Source organism: Carcharhinus amblyrhynchos, chromosome 5 (assembly GCF_965287045.1).
Source record: "Carcharhinus amblyrhynchos chromosome 5, sCarAmb.v2.hapA, whole genome shotgun sequence".
In the NCBI taxonomy this organism is placed as follows: Eukaryota; Metazoa; Chordata; class Chondrichthyes; order Carcharhiniformes; family Carcharhinidae; genus Carcharhinus; species Carcharhinus amblyrhynchos.
Window position 1 is genome coordinate 64,364,696 of NC_137328.1, and position 17,526 is coordinate 64,382,221.

At 39.7% G+C, this 17,526-nt stretch overlaps 1 protein-coding gene across 1 annotated transcript in view; it reads right to left on the reverse strand.

The window, feature by feature from the left end:
- tmc2b (transmembrane channel-like 2b) overlaps positions 1 to 17,526 on the reverse strand; it is a 62,816-nt gene that overhangs the window by 6,667 nt on the left and 38,623 nt on the right. Inside the window, exons 15-17 of the mRNA XM_080189790.1 lie at positions 10,313 to 10,552; positions 3,465 to 3,590; positions 242 to 320 (exon numbers count right to left, since the gene is read on the reverse strand). Of these exons, the coding sequence (XP_080045916.1) occupies positions 242 to 320; positions 3,465 to 3,590; positions 10,313 to 10,552 (445 nt within the window). The remainder of the gene's footprint in view (positions 1 to 241; positions 321 to 3,464; positions 3,591 to 10,312; positions 10,553 to 17,526) is intronic.

Sequence of the window (17,526 nt, forward strand, 5' to 3'; positions counted from 1 at the left end):
GTATGTTTTGTCTATATAGCATGCAAGAAACAATACTTTTCACTATATGTTAATATATGTGACAATAATAAATCAAATCAAATCAAAATAGAGAGCTGGTAAAAACCCTTCCCATAGATGCTCAGAATTTCAGGACTCAACATTTCAGTTTTTTTTTAAATCATAAACATAGAACAACATGCATTTGTTCTATTTACTTTGTAACTACATATGCAAGATGTATTTCTCAACATGAACATACCATTTGCATCTTCTTTTTTAGCTCCAAATTAGCAGCTTCATATGTTTTTGAAGTGGCATTGAGATAGTATATGGCTAAACTGCAATTAAATAGAGTTCAAATGTCAGACATTGTAATACTTGACAAACTGGAATGCTTTCAGTTGAAAACACACATTATATCCATTCAAAATTCTCATTAATGCTTTTCAGAGCAACAATTAAGATGACAGCTGCAGGGTTAGGCTTTTGGGCTGTACAGTGGCACAGTGGTTAGCACTGTTGCCCCACAGCGCCAGGGACCCAGGTTCTATTTCTGGCTTGCGTCACTGTCTATGTAGAGTTTGCACGTTTTCCCTGTGTCTGCATGGGTTTTCTCCAGATGCTCCAGTTTACTCTTACAGTCCAAACGACATGCTGGTTAGGTGCATTGACCATGCTAAATTCTCCCGCAGTGTACCCGAATAGGCATCGGAGTTTGGCAATAGGGATCTTCATAGTAACTTCATTGGAGTGTTAATGTAAGCCTACCTGTGACACTAATAAATAAACTTAAACTTATAAAGCATGAATTGTACATTGATTTCAAAACTGATGTTATCCTGTTCATATAGTCAATCTCACCCTATAAACCTTTTCTTGTAAAGTAAAAAGACTGCAAACATGCAGGACAGCCATCCTGAAACATATATCAGGGTCACACCAGTAATGGCCTCTACTACTTACTCTCCGGAATTTTTTTTTTAAAAGACTCCCAGTATGAATAAAGTTGGCAGGAACTATGTCACTCAGTGTCTATCTCAAGCACCCATCTTTCCCAGGAAGGGACAAAATGCAGCATTTATGTCAAACTGGATCCTGTCCAATCTGGACCCTTTAGAAAGAGGTGAAAATTAATCATAAGTCTGAATTTTAATGCCAGTCTAGGTCAGATGGCCCCTTTGAGGTGATGTAGATCTACCAGAGGACTTAGCAACAGGGTAGTTAGACCAAGGGAATTTCTAGCAAGTTATCCCCAAGTCATGTCTGAAATATAGATCCAAATATTCCATTCTCTGGATAGCTGGAGACCAGTCATACTCCAGAGGATTATGGGACACATCTAAGATACCAACATAAGAACTCCTATGAATTGCCCAGGAAGTTTGAACTTCTAATGGGCAATTCTCCTTCTTTCTACCTCCCCAAATATCTCCTACTCTGAGTTAGCTTTGGAGACTTAAGATAATTTTGAATTATCTGGATAGTTATCCAGGAAATGTTGAAGAGATAAAATGTGATTAAATCCCTGGGTAACTATACAACTGATCCTCCCCACCCCACCCCAACTAATCCCCATAGTGCCTTCCCCAAATGTCCCACCAACCTCTGACTCCCCCAGACCTAACCTGATGAGCCCCCAGTAACCAACTGCTCCAACTCAATTTGACTAGCCCGTGACCGAATTCAACTACCTCAACATACCTACTCACCTAGCCCACCTGCCACACCACTCACCAAGTGGATAGAATGAAACTTGTGCCATTCTATCCAATTCACCCGTGATACAACTCTACCCACCTGCTACCCGATCTACCTACGTCCGTACACATTTACCTTACCCCCCCCTTCCCTATTTCTTTACACACTTACCTTCTCTCCATAACTGTTTTCAAAGCAGCTTCAGGACGTCTAACTCATTATTTACTAAAATACAGAAACTAATGTTGTAAAAAGGGATCATGTGTCAGGAAAACGGATAGTTTTGATCACTTGATCTATATTTGTATTGTTAAATATTAGAAATAAGATATAATTTTAAGTGGGTGTAATTTAGTGTTTCTGAGTCTTTTTTTAATTCATGGGATGTGGTTGCTGGCTGTGCCAGCATTTATTGCCCACCTCTAATTACCCTTGCACTGAGTGATGTCCTAGTCCATTTCAGAGGGCATTTGAAAGTCAACCACATCTCTGTTGGTCTGGAGTCACACATAGGCAAGCAGTTTTCCTTCTCTAAAACGACATTATTGAATTTTTTTTATGACAATCAACAATGATTTCATGATTATCATTGCAGTTTTAATTCCATATTTGTATTAAATTTAAATGTTACCATCTGCCACAGTGGGATTTGAATTCAGGTCCCCAGAACATTATCAATTATTCTGGTTCTCTGAATTAGCTGTCCAATGACAATATCACTACACTTCCTACACCCCCCCTCTCCCCCACCCACCCCCCATGTAAGGAAGGATAGATTCATGTTACACAAAGGTGTTTTCATCTGGGTGGTTTTTGCTTCAGTTCAAACTGTGGTTCTATTGTGCCTTGAGAGGTTTATGGTGTGAAAAACTAACAAGCTGGGAGAAGTAAAACTTATTGCTTAGCAATCAGGGGCACCTTTACAATAAAAAGACGTTTTCAGTATAATTTTTAGCTGAATTTATAGAAGTTAGTTTTAAAAGGCTAGAGAGGGAATATTTCTTCAGATTTGCTAGAAGAAAAGACATACCATGGAGTGCTGGTTAATAAAACAATGTAGTAAATTAAAGAACAGATAGTTAAGGAAACTATATAAATGAACAGAAGTCTAAAATGAGAGAATTGTAGAATCATAAAATCCTTCCAGTGCAGAAGGAGGCCATTTGGCTATCAAGTCTGCACCAACCACAATCCCACCCAGGCTCTATCTCCATATATTCACCCTAGCTAATCCCTCTGATACTAAGGCGCAATTTTGTATGGCTAATCCACCTAACCCGCACATTTTTGGACTGTAGGAGGAAACTGAGCGCCTGGAGGAAACCCACTCAGACATGAGGATAATGTGCAAACTCCACACAGACAGTGACCCTAGACCGGAATTGAACCCAAGTCCCTGGCGCTGTGAGGTAGCAGCACTAACCACTGTGCCATCATGCCACCACTGAACTTTAGAATGTGCTCTGAAGGTGAACAAAGAAAGGAACAAAGAAGAACTGAATATAGAGCAGAGTACTGTTTAGTAAAGCCACAGATAAAACCAAAAAGGAGTTCGCTCATGAGAGGCCAGAAAGGTGTCTGAAATTGTTCTAAGGTTTGTGAGATTTTACTACAATTTATGTAGTCATTGGACCAGTCAGGAAAAAGATCCAGATATTTATAGTGATTAATATAATCACTGAAATGATTTATAATTGAAACATATCTTTTAGGGTGCTAAAGCACACCTATCATTCAAATGATGAAGAGATGTTCTCTTGTAAAAGTGAAGTTAATGCACTTACATCATGAGTAGGATTCCAGGAAGAATCAGCCCTGGATTTGATGCATAACTGAAGAGCTTTCCAATGAATGCTGGGAAATCATATTGGATTGTTTCAATAATAACTTCAAACATTTTAGCTTTCCCACTGTGTTTAAAAAAAAAGAGATTAATTAAAATTAAATACTTAGAAAAAGGTCTACGTTGAAGACTATTAGAGGTGATCGATTTGATTTGTTAAAGTATAAATTCATTTTCCCCTGCGAGCCAGAAACAGATTATAATAGAGTTTTCATGTCATATTAGTCCAATTCAAAAAGTGCCATCTTGTTAAAACCTTTAAAAATTCCACCTAAAATAACAGATTGGAAGTCTCACAGTACTTTAAGTCTAAATCTTTCCAATGTTTGAATACTACCCAAATATTTGGAGAGATTTACCCAGCAGCTTTCTATCTCATTCCTGCACAGGATACAGGGGAAAAAGCTTGCTGTCAAAATGCCAAATCCTCTCTTATCTCTCCTTTCTGGTATTTTGTTCTTCAAATATGCTGGACTATTAGCTTATGCTGGACTATTAGCTGTTTCTCCTCCCTGGGCATCTTGCCTGTGTTGAAATCAAGACTCTCTGGACAGTTTCTTACCCTAACTTGTTCTTTCGCAAGAATTCAAAACTGTGGATCTCCTTGCCTCCCTTCACTTCACTTCATATTAAGTTCCAATTTGATGATAGCTAACCCTTTCCCCATGTTTAATATCATTTTCTTCAGCTGGTTGTTCCTCCTTTCCCAATGTGATGGAGCTACAAATAACAATTTACTGAGAGGTGCAAACAAACCATAAAACATTCTTTTGGTGCAACATCTAACATTGATGACCATTTGATAATCATTTTAAATGATACCTAATAAAACAATGAACAATATAAATTATACTGTGCATATAACAAATCACAGTGAACAACTGGTGTTTCATCACTAAGTAATCAATGTTGTGATTTGCCTTCTTTCTGAAATTAATTATCTGAGAAATCTTTTACTATATAACATTTTATTTTTTTCAAGATCCACCTTTGTTAATGGCACTGTTAGTTATCAAGCAAAGACTAGTCTTTTGATAAGCAAGTATACACATAAATTACTTCCTCTGATATAGCTTCAACAACAATTTATACTGCTTGAGAAGAGGTGGCAGAGATGTTGTCATGGAGAATGTCCCAGTTAACTATTAACTGACTTTTACCCTGTATAAATTATTCTTCCCTTTATAATTTGGTATTCTTGTGAATTGTCCTAATGAATGAAAATTGAAAAAAATTCAATAGCATGTGTCTCTTTCAGTAATACTCAAATTCTGTATTAACAAATGACTTTTATATTAAGCATCCTTGCAATAATATTGTCAGCACCTAGTCTTCTTAAGCATGCACACATATTCTTTTTAACACAGCTTATTAGAGTTTATGCTGCTATTTTCAATCCGGGTATGTTTCAATGAAAGGCAAGGGGGAACTCAAGAAGTGTTTTCTCTCGCTACTAGATGATTTCTATCCTTAAACGTGATTACATCAGATCATATTCTTCAATCCAACCTTAAATTGATGTTGTAATGTAAGTTGCTACCAGTTTCTTAGATAACTGGTCTGGGGTGGGTATCTAGAAGTGTCAATTTAAGAACATTATTGATAAGGGCACATGTCAAGAGAAGAATATATGAAAATAAATGGTGGAGCTAAATTTTCAAGATTAGACGCTTTAATGTTACTAGCAAGACCAAATGCTTATAGCATATTGTAATACTAATGACTACAAAACATCTCCATAAACGTAAAACATTAAAAGGGTGCAGGAGCAATGGAAGCTAGCTGTACATGTGCATAGATCACTGAAGATGGCAGGACAGATGGAGAGGTGAATTATAGTGTTCTGGGCTTTATCAGGATGGGTATCAAGTAATAGAGCAAGGAGGTTATGCTGAATTTATGTTCATTAGGATTCAGCTGGAATATTGTGTGCAGTTCTGGGTGCCACACTATAGGAAGGATGTGAATGCATTGGAAAGAACGCAAAAGAAGTTTACAAGAATGGTTCCAAGGATGAGAAACTTCAGTTATGAGGTTGGAACTGTTCTCCTTGGACAGAAGAAGGCTAAGAGAACATTTGATAAAAATGTTTAAAATTATGAGGGAGCTGAACAGAGTTGATAGGGAGAAACAATTCCCGCTCATAAAAGGTCAAGAACGAGAGGGCACAGATCTAAAATGATTTGTAAAAGAGGCAATTGTGATGTGAGAAAGAACTTCTTCACACAATGATTGGTTCAGATCTGGGATGCACTTCTTGGAAGTATGGTGTTGGTAGGTTCAATTGAGGCATTCAAGAGTTCTTTACATAATTATTTGAATGGAAACAATGTGCAGGGGAAAGGCAGGGGAATGGCACTAAGTCATGATGCTCATTTGAAGACTCAGTACCGACATGTTGAGCCCAAAAACCTCCTTCTGCACCAATACAATTCTATGTTTCTGTGATTTTTGATTGTACAAGTATTAGATAAGAACTAAAAGTGTTCTTGCATCTTGCACCATAACATTTCAAATTCTGTTTGTGCTTCAATTATGTTTTTTTTAATATAACCTCTCCAAGGACCTGATAACCAAGGGGACAAGTTGGGCTGTTGAATGCGACCAGCAAATCACTTGTCAAATAAAAGCCATACACATTCATGTACAGATTGGTTCCAGCTTTTATTAGTAGAGTCATAGAATCCCTATAGTGCAGCAGGAGACCCATCGAGGCTGCACCAACAATGATCCCTGTAACCCCATATATTTACCCTGCTAATTTCCCTGGCACAAATGGGCAATTTATCATGGCCAATCCACCTAATTCACACATCTTTGGACTGTGGGAAGAAACTGGAGCACCCAGAAGAAACCCACGCAGACACAAGAAGAACATGCAAACTTCACTCAGACAGTGACCCAAGCCAGGAAGCTGGGTCCCTGTCACTGGGACGCAGCAGTGCTAACCACTGTCCCAGCAGCAGTGCTAACCACTGTGCCACTGTGGTACCCTTGGGATGGCAGTGGAGATAGTTATTTGACACTGAAGCACTGTGTGACACTGCAGTGCAACTATACAGTAAACAAAGGCCGCCATTTTCTGGCCTTGCCATGCCTGGTGCAGATCGCGCCAATCACAGAAAATTGCAGGGCTAAAAACAGGTTTTGTGCCTGCCACCAGATGGTTTGCAATCATCCGAGTCCCTTGCTACTGACACAAAACAGATCTCACCCAGAAAGGGCAAAAGACTGATTAGCATAAAGTGGCATTTAAATACACTTAGCTCAATCAATGCCGGATTCTCCCAGTTCCCAGATCTTCCGGCACTTAAGAGTGGCGAGAACCTAATGAGAATGATTCCTGTTGATGGCCACGCCAGGGGGTTCAAAGGCCATTGAAGCCTTCAGGTGGTTGGGGACATCAGACATTGCCCACCTGGCACACTGGCCGTGCCAGTTCAGCACTGTCAGGTTGGCACTGACAGCGCGCTTAACGAGTGGAGCCTGAGTAGGGGTCATGAAAGGGCAGGGCATGTCAGGGTCATGAAGGGGGGATCATGTCGGGGCTATGAAGGGGGTGTCAAGAAGCAGTGGAACATGAAGGAAGGGGAGGGCATGCTGGGGGTTATGAAGTGGGATCCTTTGGGACGGTCCCAACGCCAATGACCTATGACGGGGAGGGGTGATGAAAAATGTTGCGATGTTCGTGGTGGGAGGGCACCATGTCCGTAGCAGCAAGGCAGGGGTCTTCCAGTGCATTTTGAGATCAGGGCACCCTATCAAAATGGCACCTAATCTCTTTGGATGCATGGTGTGGATTGCTCCAGCTTTCTCATTCTTCTGACTCTGAGTCACTTTTTAGGAAAATTTTAAATTATTATAAATTATCATCAATGCTGCAACCCAGACAAAATATTTCAGCATCTGTAAATTCACAAAGGAATGTCTGCATGATATTACACATATAGATACAGAAATCTTGGATTCACAGAAGGGAACACACTCAAAGGGAATTTGGACACAGATCCAGAACATCTGTGTTGACATAAGCTGACATATGCTCCTCTTTAATACAATTCCTACCAGAAGCATGGTATTGGTAAACTTCCCTCAAATGTCCTTTTTCCACAAGTTCTTGGCACCATTCGAATTATGCACACACCTGGAATTTCCAAATGGTTCTCCTGACCTCTCACTTTAACTTTGACAGAAGAGGACTAGAAACCCTGGAGAAACATCTATTAATGCCATTTCTCCAGGGTTTCCATTGATCATGTGCTAAAGTTATGGTAGAAAGTAAGGAACTTCTATCGAATTTACATCAATTTTTAGTAGGCAAGAGCAAACTATGGCCCTGTGGTTGACATAGACAATGGAAAGTGTATAACGACCCCAAAGAGATTTGTGTGTTTTGACTCTCTGAAGGTCACTTTTATAATCTAAGCAGCAATAGCTTACCAATTATTTTACAGCTATCAAACTACAGTCAATATTAGCTCTACCACATTCTTAAACTTAGCTCATTTTTTAGGTGACACAAACTTCATCAGAAGTGTTACTGGCGCTGTTTAGCAGTCACACAAAATATATCACCCGTCAATGTCACCTTTAGATCAGTTTTCAATTTTGTTTCAGTATTTTAGTCCAATGGATACATGAATTCATAACAGACCAATGATCAATTTCTACCTTATATTCAGATACTGCAACATTTTGAATCTCCATTAACAAACATTCATTAAAGTTATGTCCCTGTCACTTTGCCCGGGGAAATTTGTAACACTGCAAATGAATTCACTAATGAAAAACTCCTCATAGCTGACAAATGGACAGCCATTAGGCAGCAAATATTTTTGTGCAATTTATAGCATTGCTTTAATAAGACTGCCCTGTGCAGGATTGTACAGCTCCAATTCTGGGTCTTCTAATGTCATGACAATAACAATAATCCCACAGGCTATCAGAAAAATTGCATTTGATATAAATCTGAGAACCCCTTTCCATACAGGGAAATCATAAGCTGTGAATCATAGCATACTTATCTGAGGAATATTCCAAACTATAATCAGTTTTAGCAGAGATCATCAGTTCCATTCTTCTATCAACAATTCCAATCATTAGCTATACTTTGTCGATTCAAAATCATGGACAGATAAATCTAAAGTTGACATATACTAGCTGGTCTCATATGGCATTGCACACAAGGACCGAGAAAGATTTGTCTCCACCACAATTGCCAGTAATCTGGGAGGTCAAATCAAAAACCTGTGAGAAAACCTGTCTGAATTTTCATTCCATTCAATCATGTTGTAATGATTCCTTCCCAGCAGAGATGGCAGTGCAAAGTATATAACTGCACGCTGACAAAATAAATGACAGGAAGTGCGTGCAAACATAAGAATTTTTAAAATACATATTATTCAAATTAATCATAGAATTCCCTACAGTGCAGACGAAGGCCATTCAGCGCATCATGCCTGCACCGACAACACTCCCCACCCAGGCCCTATCCCCGTAACCCCACATATTTATCCTGCTAATTCCCAGAACACAAAGGGTCATTTTAACATGGCCAATCCACCTAACCTGCACATCCTCAGAGTATGGGAGGAAACCACAGCACCTGGAGGAAACGCACTCAAACACAGGGGGAATGTGCAAACTCCACACACACAGTGACCCAAATTTGGAATTGAATCTGGGTCCCTGGCACTTTGAAGCAGCAGTAACACCACTGTACCACCCAATACAGTGGTACTGGGCACAATAAATCAATGTTTATTTGCACCCAGAAAAAATGGAATTCTATGAACTGAACCTGAAACTTACCTATCTTCTGCTCATCAAGCTGACTGAATATTTTTCTATGAGTATTTTCCTATGAATATTTTTCTATGGGGATAAGTTGAAAAAATACCATCATGCTGGATCAGAGTGGGAAAGGAAGAGTGAGGGTAGCCTCTTTAGGCTACCTTCCAGCTGATCAATATCAGTCTGCTTATGCTCTAACTTACAATGGGCAATACCTCAGGATATTGTATTATGTAGTTGGATTATAAAAGGTACTAAAAAATCCTGAATGACACAAAGTTTTCCTAGTGCATAATACACAATCTAACACTCATTTTGTTATTAAACCACACCTCCTCCAATGCATGGTGAACAGAGTCACAGTAGATCCACCTTTTGAAAAAAGAGGTTACTGAGATCAAAAGATTTAGATACAAATTTGTATTTTTGTCTTTAAAACATCTGAGGGTGATTTTCAGTCTGTGTTAGCGGCCACGGGATCATTGATGTAGGCGACAAAACCAGAAAGAATCGGGAAATGCCATTTTCTTCACGGAGATTGCGCTTCCTGATTTTCCCCACCCCCTTGCCAGTGTCGTAACGAGGTTCACACCCACAAACGGTAAGAACCTCATTTTAATGGATTTGAAAACATTTGAATATAATTACCCCTCGTCACATGAAACCCTCTCACTGAATATTCAAACCTTATCGAAATGACATCACATTGGCAAGGTTTACAACAGGTTTTGAAAGATGAGATTCAGTTGAGGGAATCCCCTGGGGTACAAAGATAGATATAGCCTGCAGGGGAGAGGGACATGCCCAGTCAATGCCCTGGCACTGTCTCCTGGCACTGCCTCCTGTAAAGGCTGGCACTGCCAGGTTGGCACTGTAAGTGAATAAAGGAGTACAAAAAGGAATAAAATATAAAGGATCTTAATACATGTCATTTGAACATATAACAGTGAACAAGAATGCATTCTACAAAATAATACTATATATTAAATTGTTTACCTGAATGGCCCACAATCAAATGAGGGGGTAAATGTCATTATGGTGTAGACTACAGGCAATAAACTTAGGAACAAGATCAACAGTAACAATGACATATAAAAATTATTAGATCCCGATGCCTTGAAAACTCTTGACTGAGGGACATTGCAACACATCACAGCCCAGCACTGAAAGTACATTGACGTCAACAGCCGAAGAATATTAATGCCAATTAAGCCAGGAGAATAGAAAGTGCCCATCCTGAAAAAGATAAAAATACTCTTCAGTTATGTAAAATAAATCATACATTCAAGTATAAACAACATAAAGACTGTCCTGATATCTTTCATTGTTTGCAGTGGCCAATATCTTCAGATGCTTTCTATTGGTGAAGTAGTTCTGTTGTCTAAAATTTCTGTTGATGAGTCCTCAACAATATGTAACTAGGACATGTGACACTGTCAATTGTTTCCCCCGATTCCATTCACAAACGTTACATACTTACTGCTAAAATGTTCCAATCCATTAGTTTACCAAAGTTCTTTACATTGCAAACCGTCCCAAACTTTACTGATAGATTCATTTGATTTTTTTCTGCGTCCTCTCTCTATTTACAAGACTTAGTTACAATATACTATGCAGATTCCTTCAGACTGCAAGCATATAACCACTTCGATAGCAACTTGACATAAATTGCATTTGAGACAGACAATACTCAATCCATTTCTTTTTAAGTTTGTATTCATAGTAAGTTACACCATCCTTTGGAACATATGAGTGCAAGACAAAATAATACCAAGGTCCACCTTCTTTGTCTCGTACCATCCTGGTAATCGCATGTTGTGACAATGGAGTTATTGACAACTTATAGCAATCAACCGCGATCAATTACTTAGAAACAGACCCAAATGTGACCTAAGAAAATATCCAGTGGTGGCAAGCTTTGGGAGCCATCGGTACAAAGTTATGTGTTACTTCCAAGCATGCTATAATTATAACTTGTTATTTTTCGAGTCATGTTTCAAAATACTCTAGAAAGAGCTAAACAAAAGGATCCATAAACCAGGTGAACAAAGAACGTATTTATTAATGACCTTTACAGATTGACTGAAGGTTGCAAATATGGAGCCCCAAAAGCATGGTAGTTGGTGTTACCAATGATACTCTATCAGTTCTACTTTAAACCAAGGAAGATTTAACTTTGGAAAAGGCAATACAACTAGTGAGACAAACAGACATTTGTAAGCTGAATAGCGAAATTCTAACAAGTAGACAAAAGCCTTGGCTCAGAAAACCTTCACGAATAGCAAAGAAACTCCAGGGAAGAAGACATCATGTGGAGGATAAGTAGAAGACACTATCAAACCATGTGTGGTGCCAAAAAGCCCCACAGGCATGAACAATGTGCTGCAAGCACTGCAAAATGCTTTCACTGCAAAAGGTTTAGAATTTTGTGAAGAAATGCAAAACTAAAAGCACTAAATTTATGGAAGATAATGAGAAAGTCTTCACATACCAGGCTATTAATGAAATTGAGGAATCTTAACAGGAAGAGGCCAAAAATGTTTCCCAAGGGAAATCAAAGACCCAAGTACACATTCTGGAATGTAGATATTTATGTCAACTTCAAACTGGATACAGAAGCAAGTGTAATGGTTTTATTGGACAAAGAATATGGTTGGTAATGTAATGCCTGAAGCCAACTGAACCTATTATATGGTCCAGGCAGGATCAAACTACAAGTATAGGGCAGGTTGCAGGCTATGCTCCCGTACAAGGGAGAACAGCTACAGAAAACATTCTCAAGGCCGATTCAGACATATTTAATCAGTAAGGGAATCAAGGGTTATGGGGATAAAGTGGGAAAGTGGAGTTGAGGATTATCATATCAGATCAGTCATGACAGAGCAAACTTGATGGGCCAAATGGCTTACTTCTACTCCTACATCTTATGATCTTATTACATGTTTTTCACAATCAGGAATTTGCACTTCTGAGTCAAAAGCCTATGAAGACCTCAATCTTGTCAGAAAGGTAGAGGAAATCAATCAACAAGTGTCTAAGTTTCACTTTAAAAAGCGTTTACAAATGCTGATTACTTGTCTGGAACACTAGAGACCAAACATAGTAAAACCACTGTTAATTGGTGCAAACCTTGTTTGTCTTTTCACACCAAGGAAGATGTAACAGGTCCAGAGACAACAAGAAGATATAAACAGTGTGGAAATCATTTCTCCTATCAGTAAGCCTACAGAATGGGACTTTGAAATAATTCCTAAACCAAAAAGATCTCTTCGCATTTGAAAAGACTGAACTCGACTTAATTAAGCCGAGGGAATTTCACCTTCAGACCTCAGTGGATGACAGGTTGATTAAGCTGTCCAAGAGCACAATGTTCACAAAATTGGATGCCAATAGCAATTTTTGGCAGGTGCAGTTTGATGAAAGGAATCAATGGGAATCAAGGGGAAAATTCTCCACTGGTTGGAGTCATACCTAGCACAAAGAAAGATGGTTGTGGTTGTTAGAAGTCAGTCATCTCAATTCCAGGACATCACTGCAGGAGTTCCTCAGGGTAGCGGCCTAGTCTCAACTGTCTTCAGCTGCTTCATCAATGACCTTCCTTCTACTATAAGATCAGAAGTGGAGATATTCTCTGATGATTACACAATGTTGAACACTATTCACAACTCATTAGATACTGTGGCAGTCCACATCCAAATGCACAAAGACCTGGGTAATATCCAGGCTTGGGTTGACAAGTGGCAAGTAATATTCACACCACGCCAGTGCCGGACCATGATTATCTACAACATGAGAGATTCTAACCATCGCTCTTCTACTCTTTCGACCCCTCTCCAACCCTCCCATTCTCCAGTTCCCTCCTCGACTCTCCCACTCTTTGGTTCTCTCCTCAACCCTCCAACTCACCAGTTCCCTACCTGACCCTCCCACTCTCCCATTCTTTCTTCGACACTCCCATTCTCCGATTCCCTCCTGATTCTCCCATCCTCCCATTATATCCTGGATGCTCCCACTCTCTGGTTCTCTCCCCACCTCTCCCATTCACCAGTTCCACACAAATGGTTATGACAATAAACTTAAAACCTAGAGGTTGTGTGTTCCATAATATTTACCAGAGTAAATTTAAAATTGAATTCTGTAAATCTGGTCATTTGTAGGCTAGCATGTGATTGTGTCAACGGCTGGAAGTGATATTCTTCTTCCATTCCTATGTTAACTTTCAAAAGGATATTTTATATAATTTTTTTTATTTCTACTGGTGGCACATATCCACACATTATCTCGATTCTGGTGCACATAACAAAATTCTTTCTGCATATGGATTGAATAAATTAGAAGGAACATTGCTGCCAACTCCATCTACTGGCAAAAATCAGCTCAGCAGAGCTACTTTCTTCAATGTTAATATACCTTCTAATTCCTGACATAAACCAACTTTACTTCTGGTAGGTCTGAGAAATTTTACAAAAGCATTGATTATATAAATAAATATTATTCCAGTCCTATGTTAAATATTCTCCAAAAATTATTGAGTCTAATTTTAACTGTTGATGATCAATTTCCTGAGCAAAATACCTGAAAAATCGACTGGAAGTGGCTGTCGAAGGATTAAAATTGTGCGTTTTATACGATACTGTTCTGGCCCAAGGCCAAGGAGAATAGAGGAAGGATAGGATTCCAGAGCAGACAGCTATTTGGGAAGGAGAGTGACGTTCGGTGGTGGTAATTCCTATACTTTCCTATGGGGCAGAGAAGAACATTCCTGCATTTCTTGGAACTGGGAAAAAAAAACTACAGTTATCTCAGGGACCTCTTTCACCAGTGATCAGCCTCAGGCCTGCTTCAATCTTGCGGAAATGTCACATGTGCTCCCCACTCAGGGAAAGTGTTAAAATGACAGCCAGCAGTTGATGGCAAAACAAAGGCTTCCAAAGCACTAAACAAGCAAAAGTTCTTTCTTTCTTTACACATTCTTACAGCACCTAAGAGCTGTAGCTGTAAAATACTTTCATGAGTGTTGCTGTTTTAAGTGAAGGGCCAACAGTTAATCTAAATCTGCTGTTGATATCTTGTTACTATATCCTTGGACTAAATTTGTTTTCATAAATGATTGATTGTGTTCTATCAGTGAAAATAGGCAATCAAGGAAATCAACTTGCTGATTAATAGCACTCGACAGAGCTCAATAACTGCAAATACAGTCAAAAAGCAAAAGTGTAAAGTGTTTCCCCATTTCAGTAAGATGGAAGCTGTAGGCAGAAGTATCTTGAGGTCTGAGTGGCTATTGAGATGAGAGAATCAAATGCAATCATCTATTAACTAAATGGAGCGTGTAATAATAGGAGAGAATAGAGACACCATTAAATAGTTATTACAAACAAATCGATTAGATCAAATCATGTACCCAAGCCATATCAACCCACCGATTCCCAGTTCTTTTCTCCCATGTCTGCATGGAGAGGATCACAGAAAGATGCCATTATCCTATTTGTTTATACACAGCAATTCAACTTGTGCAGAGCCATAAGATTTAAATTTGTGCTTTAAAAAGATCTTTTATATCGAGAGTACATGGATATCGTTACGATCCCAGTTGATGTCACTACTGAACAAATCAGGTTCCAGGGTGGAACCCAGCTTGATAGATCTTAACTCTTATCTAGCTGCATGGAGGGTGGCTACTGAACAGAGTCACCAGAATCAGCTGATCAACTTTTAAGAAAAGAATAAAACATTTATTAAACAATAAAAGATGAACAATAATACGCTACTCCTTCACCTCAACTACATTGTAACATTGCAAAGGGTCAGGCAATGATATGGCATGGTTAGTAAGTTTGCAGATGACACTAAGATTGGTGGCATAGTGGACAGTGAAGAAAATTATCTCCAATTGCAACGGGATCTTGATCAATTGAGCCAGTCTGCTGACGAATGGCAGATGGCGTTTAATTTAGGCAAATGTGAGGTGGTGCATTTTGGTAGATTGAACTAGGGTAGAACTCACTCAGTTACTGGTAGGGCATTGGGGAGAGTTACAAAGAGATCTAGGGGTACATGTTCATAGCTCCTTGAAAGTGGAGTCACAGATGGACAGAGCGGTGAAAAAGGCATTCGGCATGCTTAGTTTCATTGATCAGAACATTGAATACAGGAGTTGGAATGTCTTGTTGAAGTTGTACAAGGCATTGGTAAGGCCACACTTGGAAAACTGTGTGCACTTCTGGTCGCCCTATTATAGAAAGGATATTATTGAACTAGGAAGAGTGCAGAAAAGATTTACTAGGATGCTACTGGGACTTGATGGATTAAGTTATAAGGAGAGGCTGGATAGACAGGGACTTTTTTCTCTGAGATGATTTTACACAGGCCTATAAAATAATGAGGGGCACAGATCAGCTAGATAGTCAATATCTTTTCCCAAAGGTATGGGAGTCTAAAACTAGAGGACATAGGTTTAAGGTGAAAGGGGAGAAATACAAAAATGTCCAGAGGGGCAATTTTTTCACACAGAGGGTGGTGAGTGTCTGGAATAAGCTGCCAGAGGTAGTAGTAGAGGCGGGTACAATTTTGTTTTTTAAAAAGCATTTAGATAGTTACATGGGTACGATGGGTATAGAAGGATAATGGCCAAATGCGGGCAATTGGGGTTAGCTTAGGGGTTTAAAGAAAAGGCGGCATGGACAAGTTGGGCTGAAGGGCCTGTTTCCATGCTGTAAACCTCTATTACTCTATGACTTTATGACTCTATGATATAGTCGTGTTGTACTCAGCAGCCATGTTGACTGAAGCGCAGACATGATCTAGATGGTGGAAGAGCGAGTATTGGAAACACTGTCCCCCTCCAGCACCCTTGTGACATCACATACCCTCCTCCTCGGCTGATGCATACACCCAGGGGAAGCTGGTGCACATGTGGCAAGCATCCTTACGAGGGCATCAGCATTGCCATCCTTGATACCTTCGTTGTAAGCCATGGTGTGGGCCACCTGAGTTTTCTCCACATGTTCTTTCACCATTGGGAGGATGCATTTATCCATGTTCTTATCTGATCCACATGTTCAGTGATCATGCAATGAGGATGCAGCTGTTCCTCCCAGGATTCTTTGGTAATGTCACTTTGATCTCTGTCACCAATACACAGCCTATGCCTATATTCTCCACCAGCTGTGAATTTGCAAGGGGTGGGGTGATGATATAGGTGGGGTTTAGACACAAATGAAATAATCAGAAGATCAAGTCAAATCAATAAGCAAGTTGTTGATTAATACAAGTGAAGGGATATGGTGGAGTTCATAGTTGTACAAACAGAAAAAGGTTCTCACACAATCCGTGGTCAGGTTGCAAAGCTAGAAGCAAAAACAAGAAGGCAGATTACAACCTGAATGGCTGTAAATTGGGAGCAGGGAGCGTGGAGCAGGACCTGCTGTCCTTGTGCACCAGTCACTGAAGGTAAACATGCAAGTGCAGTAGGTGGTAAAGAAGGCAAATGGGATATTGGCCTTCATTGCAAGAATTTCACGTACAGGAGCAGGGATGTGTTTTTGCAATTATACAGAGCTTTGGTAAGGCTACACCTAGAGTACTGTGTGCAGTTTTGGTCTCCTTTTCTGAGGAAGGATGTTCTTGCACTCGAGGGAGTGCAGCGAAGGTTTACCAGGCTGATTCTGGGGTTGGCGGGACTGATGTACGAAGAGAGATTGACTAGGTTAGGATTGTTTTCGTTGGAGTTCAGATGAATTGGGGTGGCGGGGGGGGAGGTGTTGTGGAGAATCTCATAGAAACGTATAAAATTCTAACAGGTCTAGACAGGGTAGATGCAGGAGGGTATTCCTGATGGTGGGGTAGTCTACAACCAAGGATTATGGGGGAAAAGCAGGATTAGACTATTGAGTTGGATGATCAGCCATGATAGTAATGATTGGAGGAGCAGGCTCGAAGGACCAAATGGCCTCCTCCTGCTCCTATCTTGTATGTTTCTATGTAAAGTGGTTTGTTGTCAGGTCTTGGTCATAATCCTCAAAGCAAATTGCACACAGCAAGTAATCTACACAGAAATTCAAACCCTCCCTTTCTTTCACCCTAAAAGTTCTACCCATTTACTATTGTTTGGTGATCTATTTATATAGGCTATCTAAGCATTTACAACTGAACTTCATCGCCAAGATTGAAGCGGAAGCACTTCAAGATTGAAGGTCGCCAATTCCTTC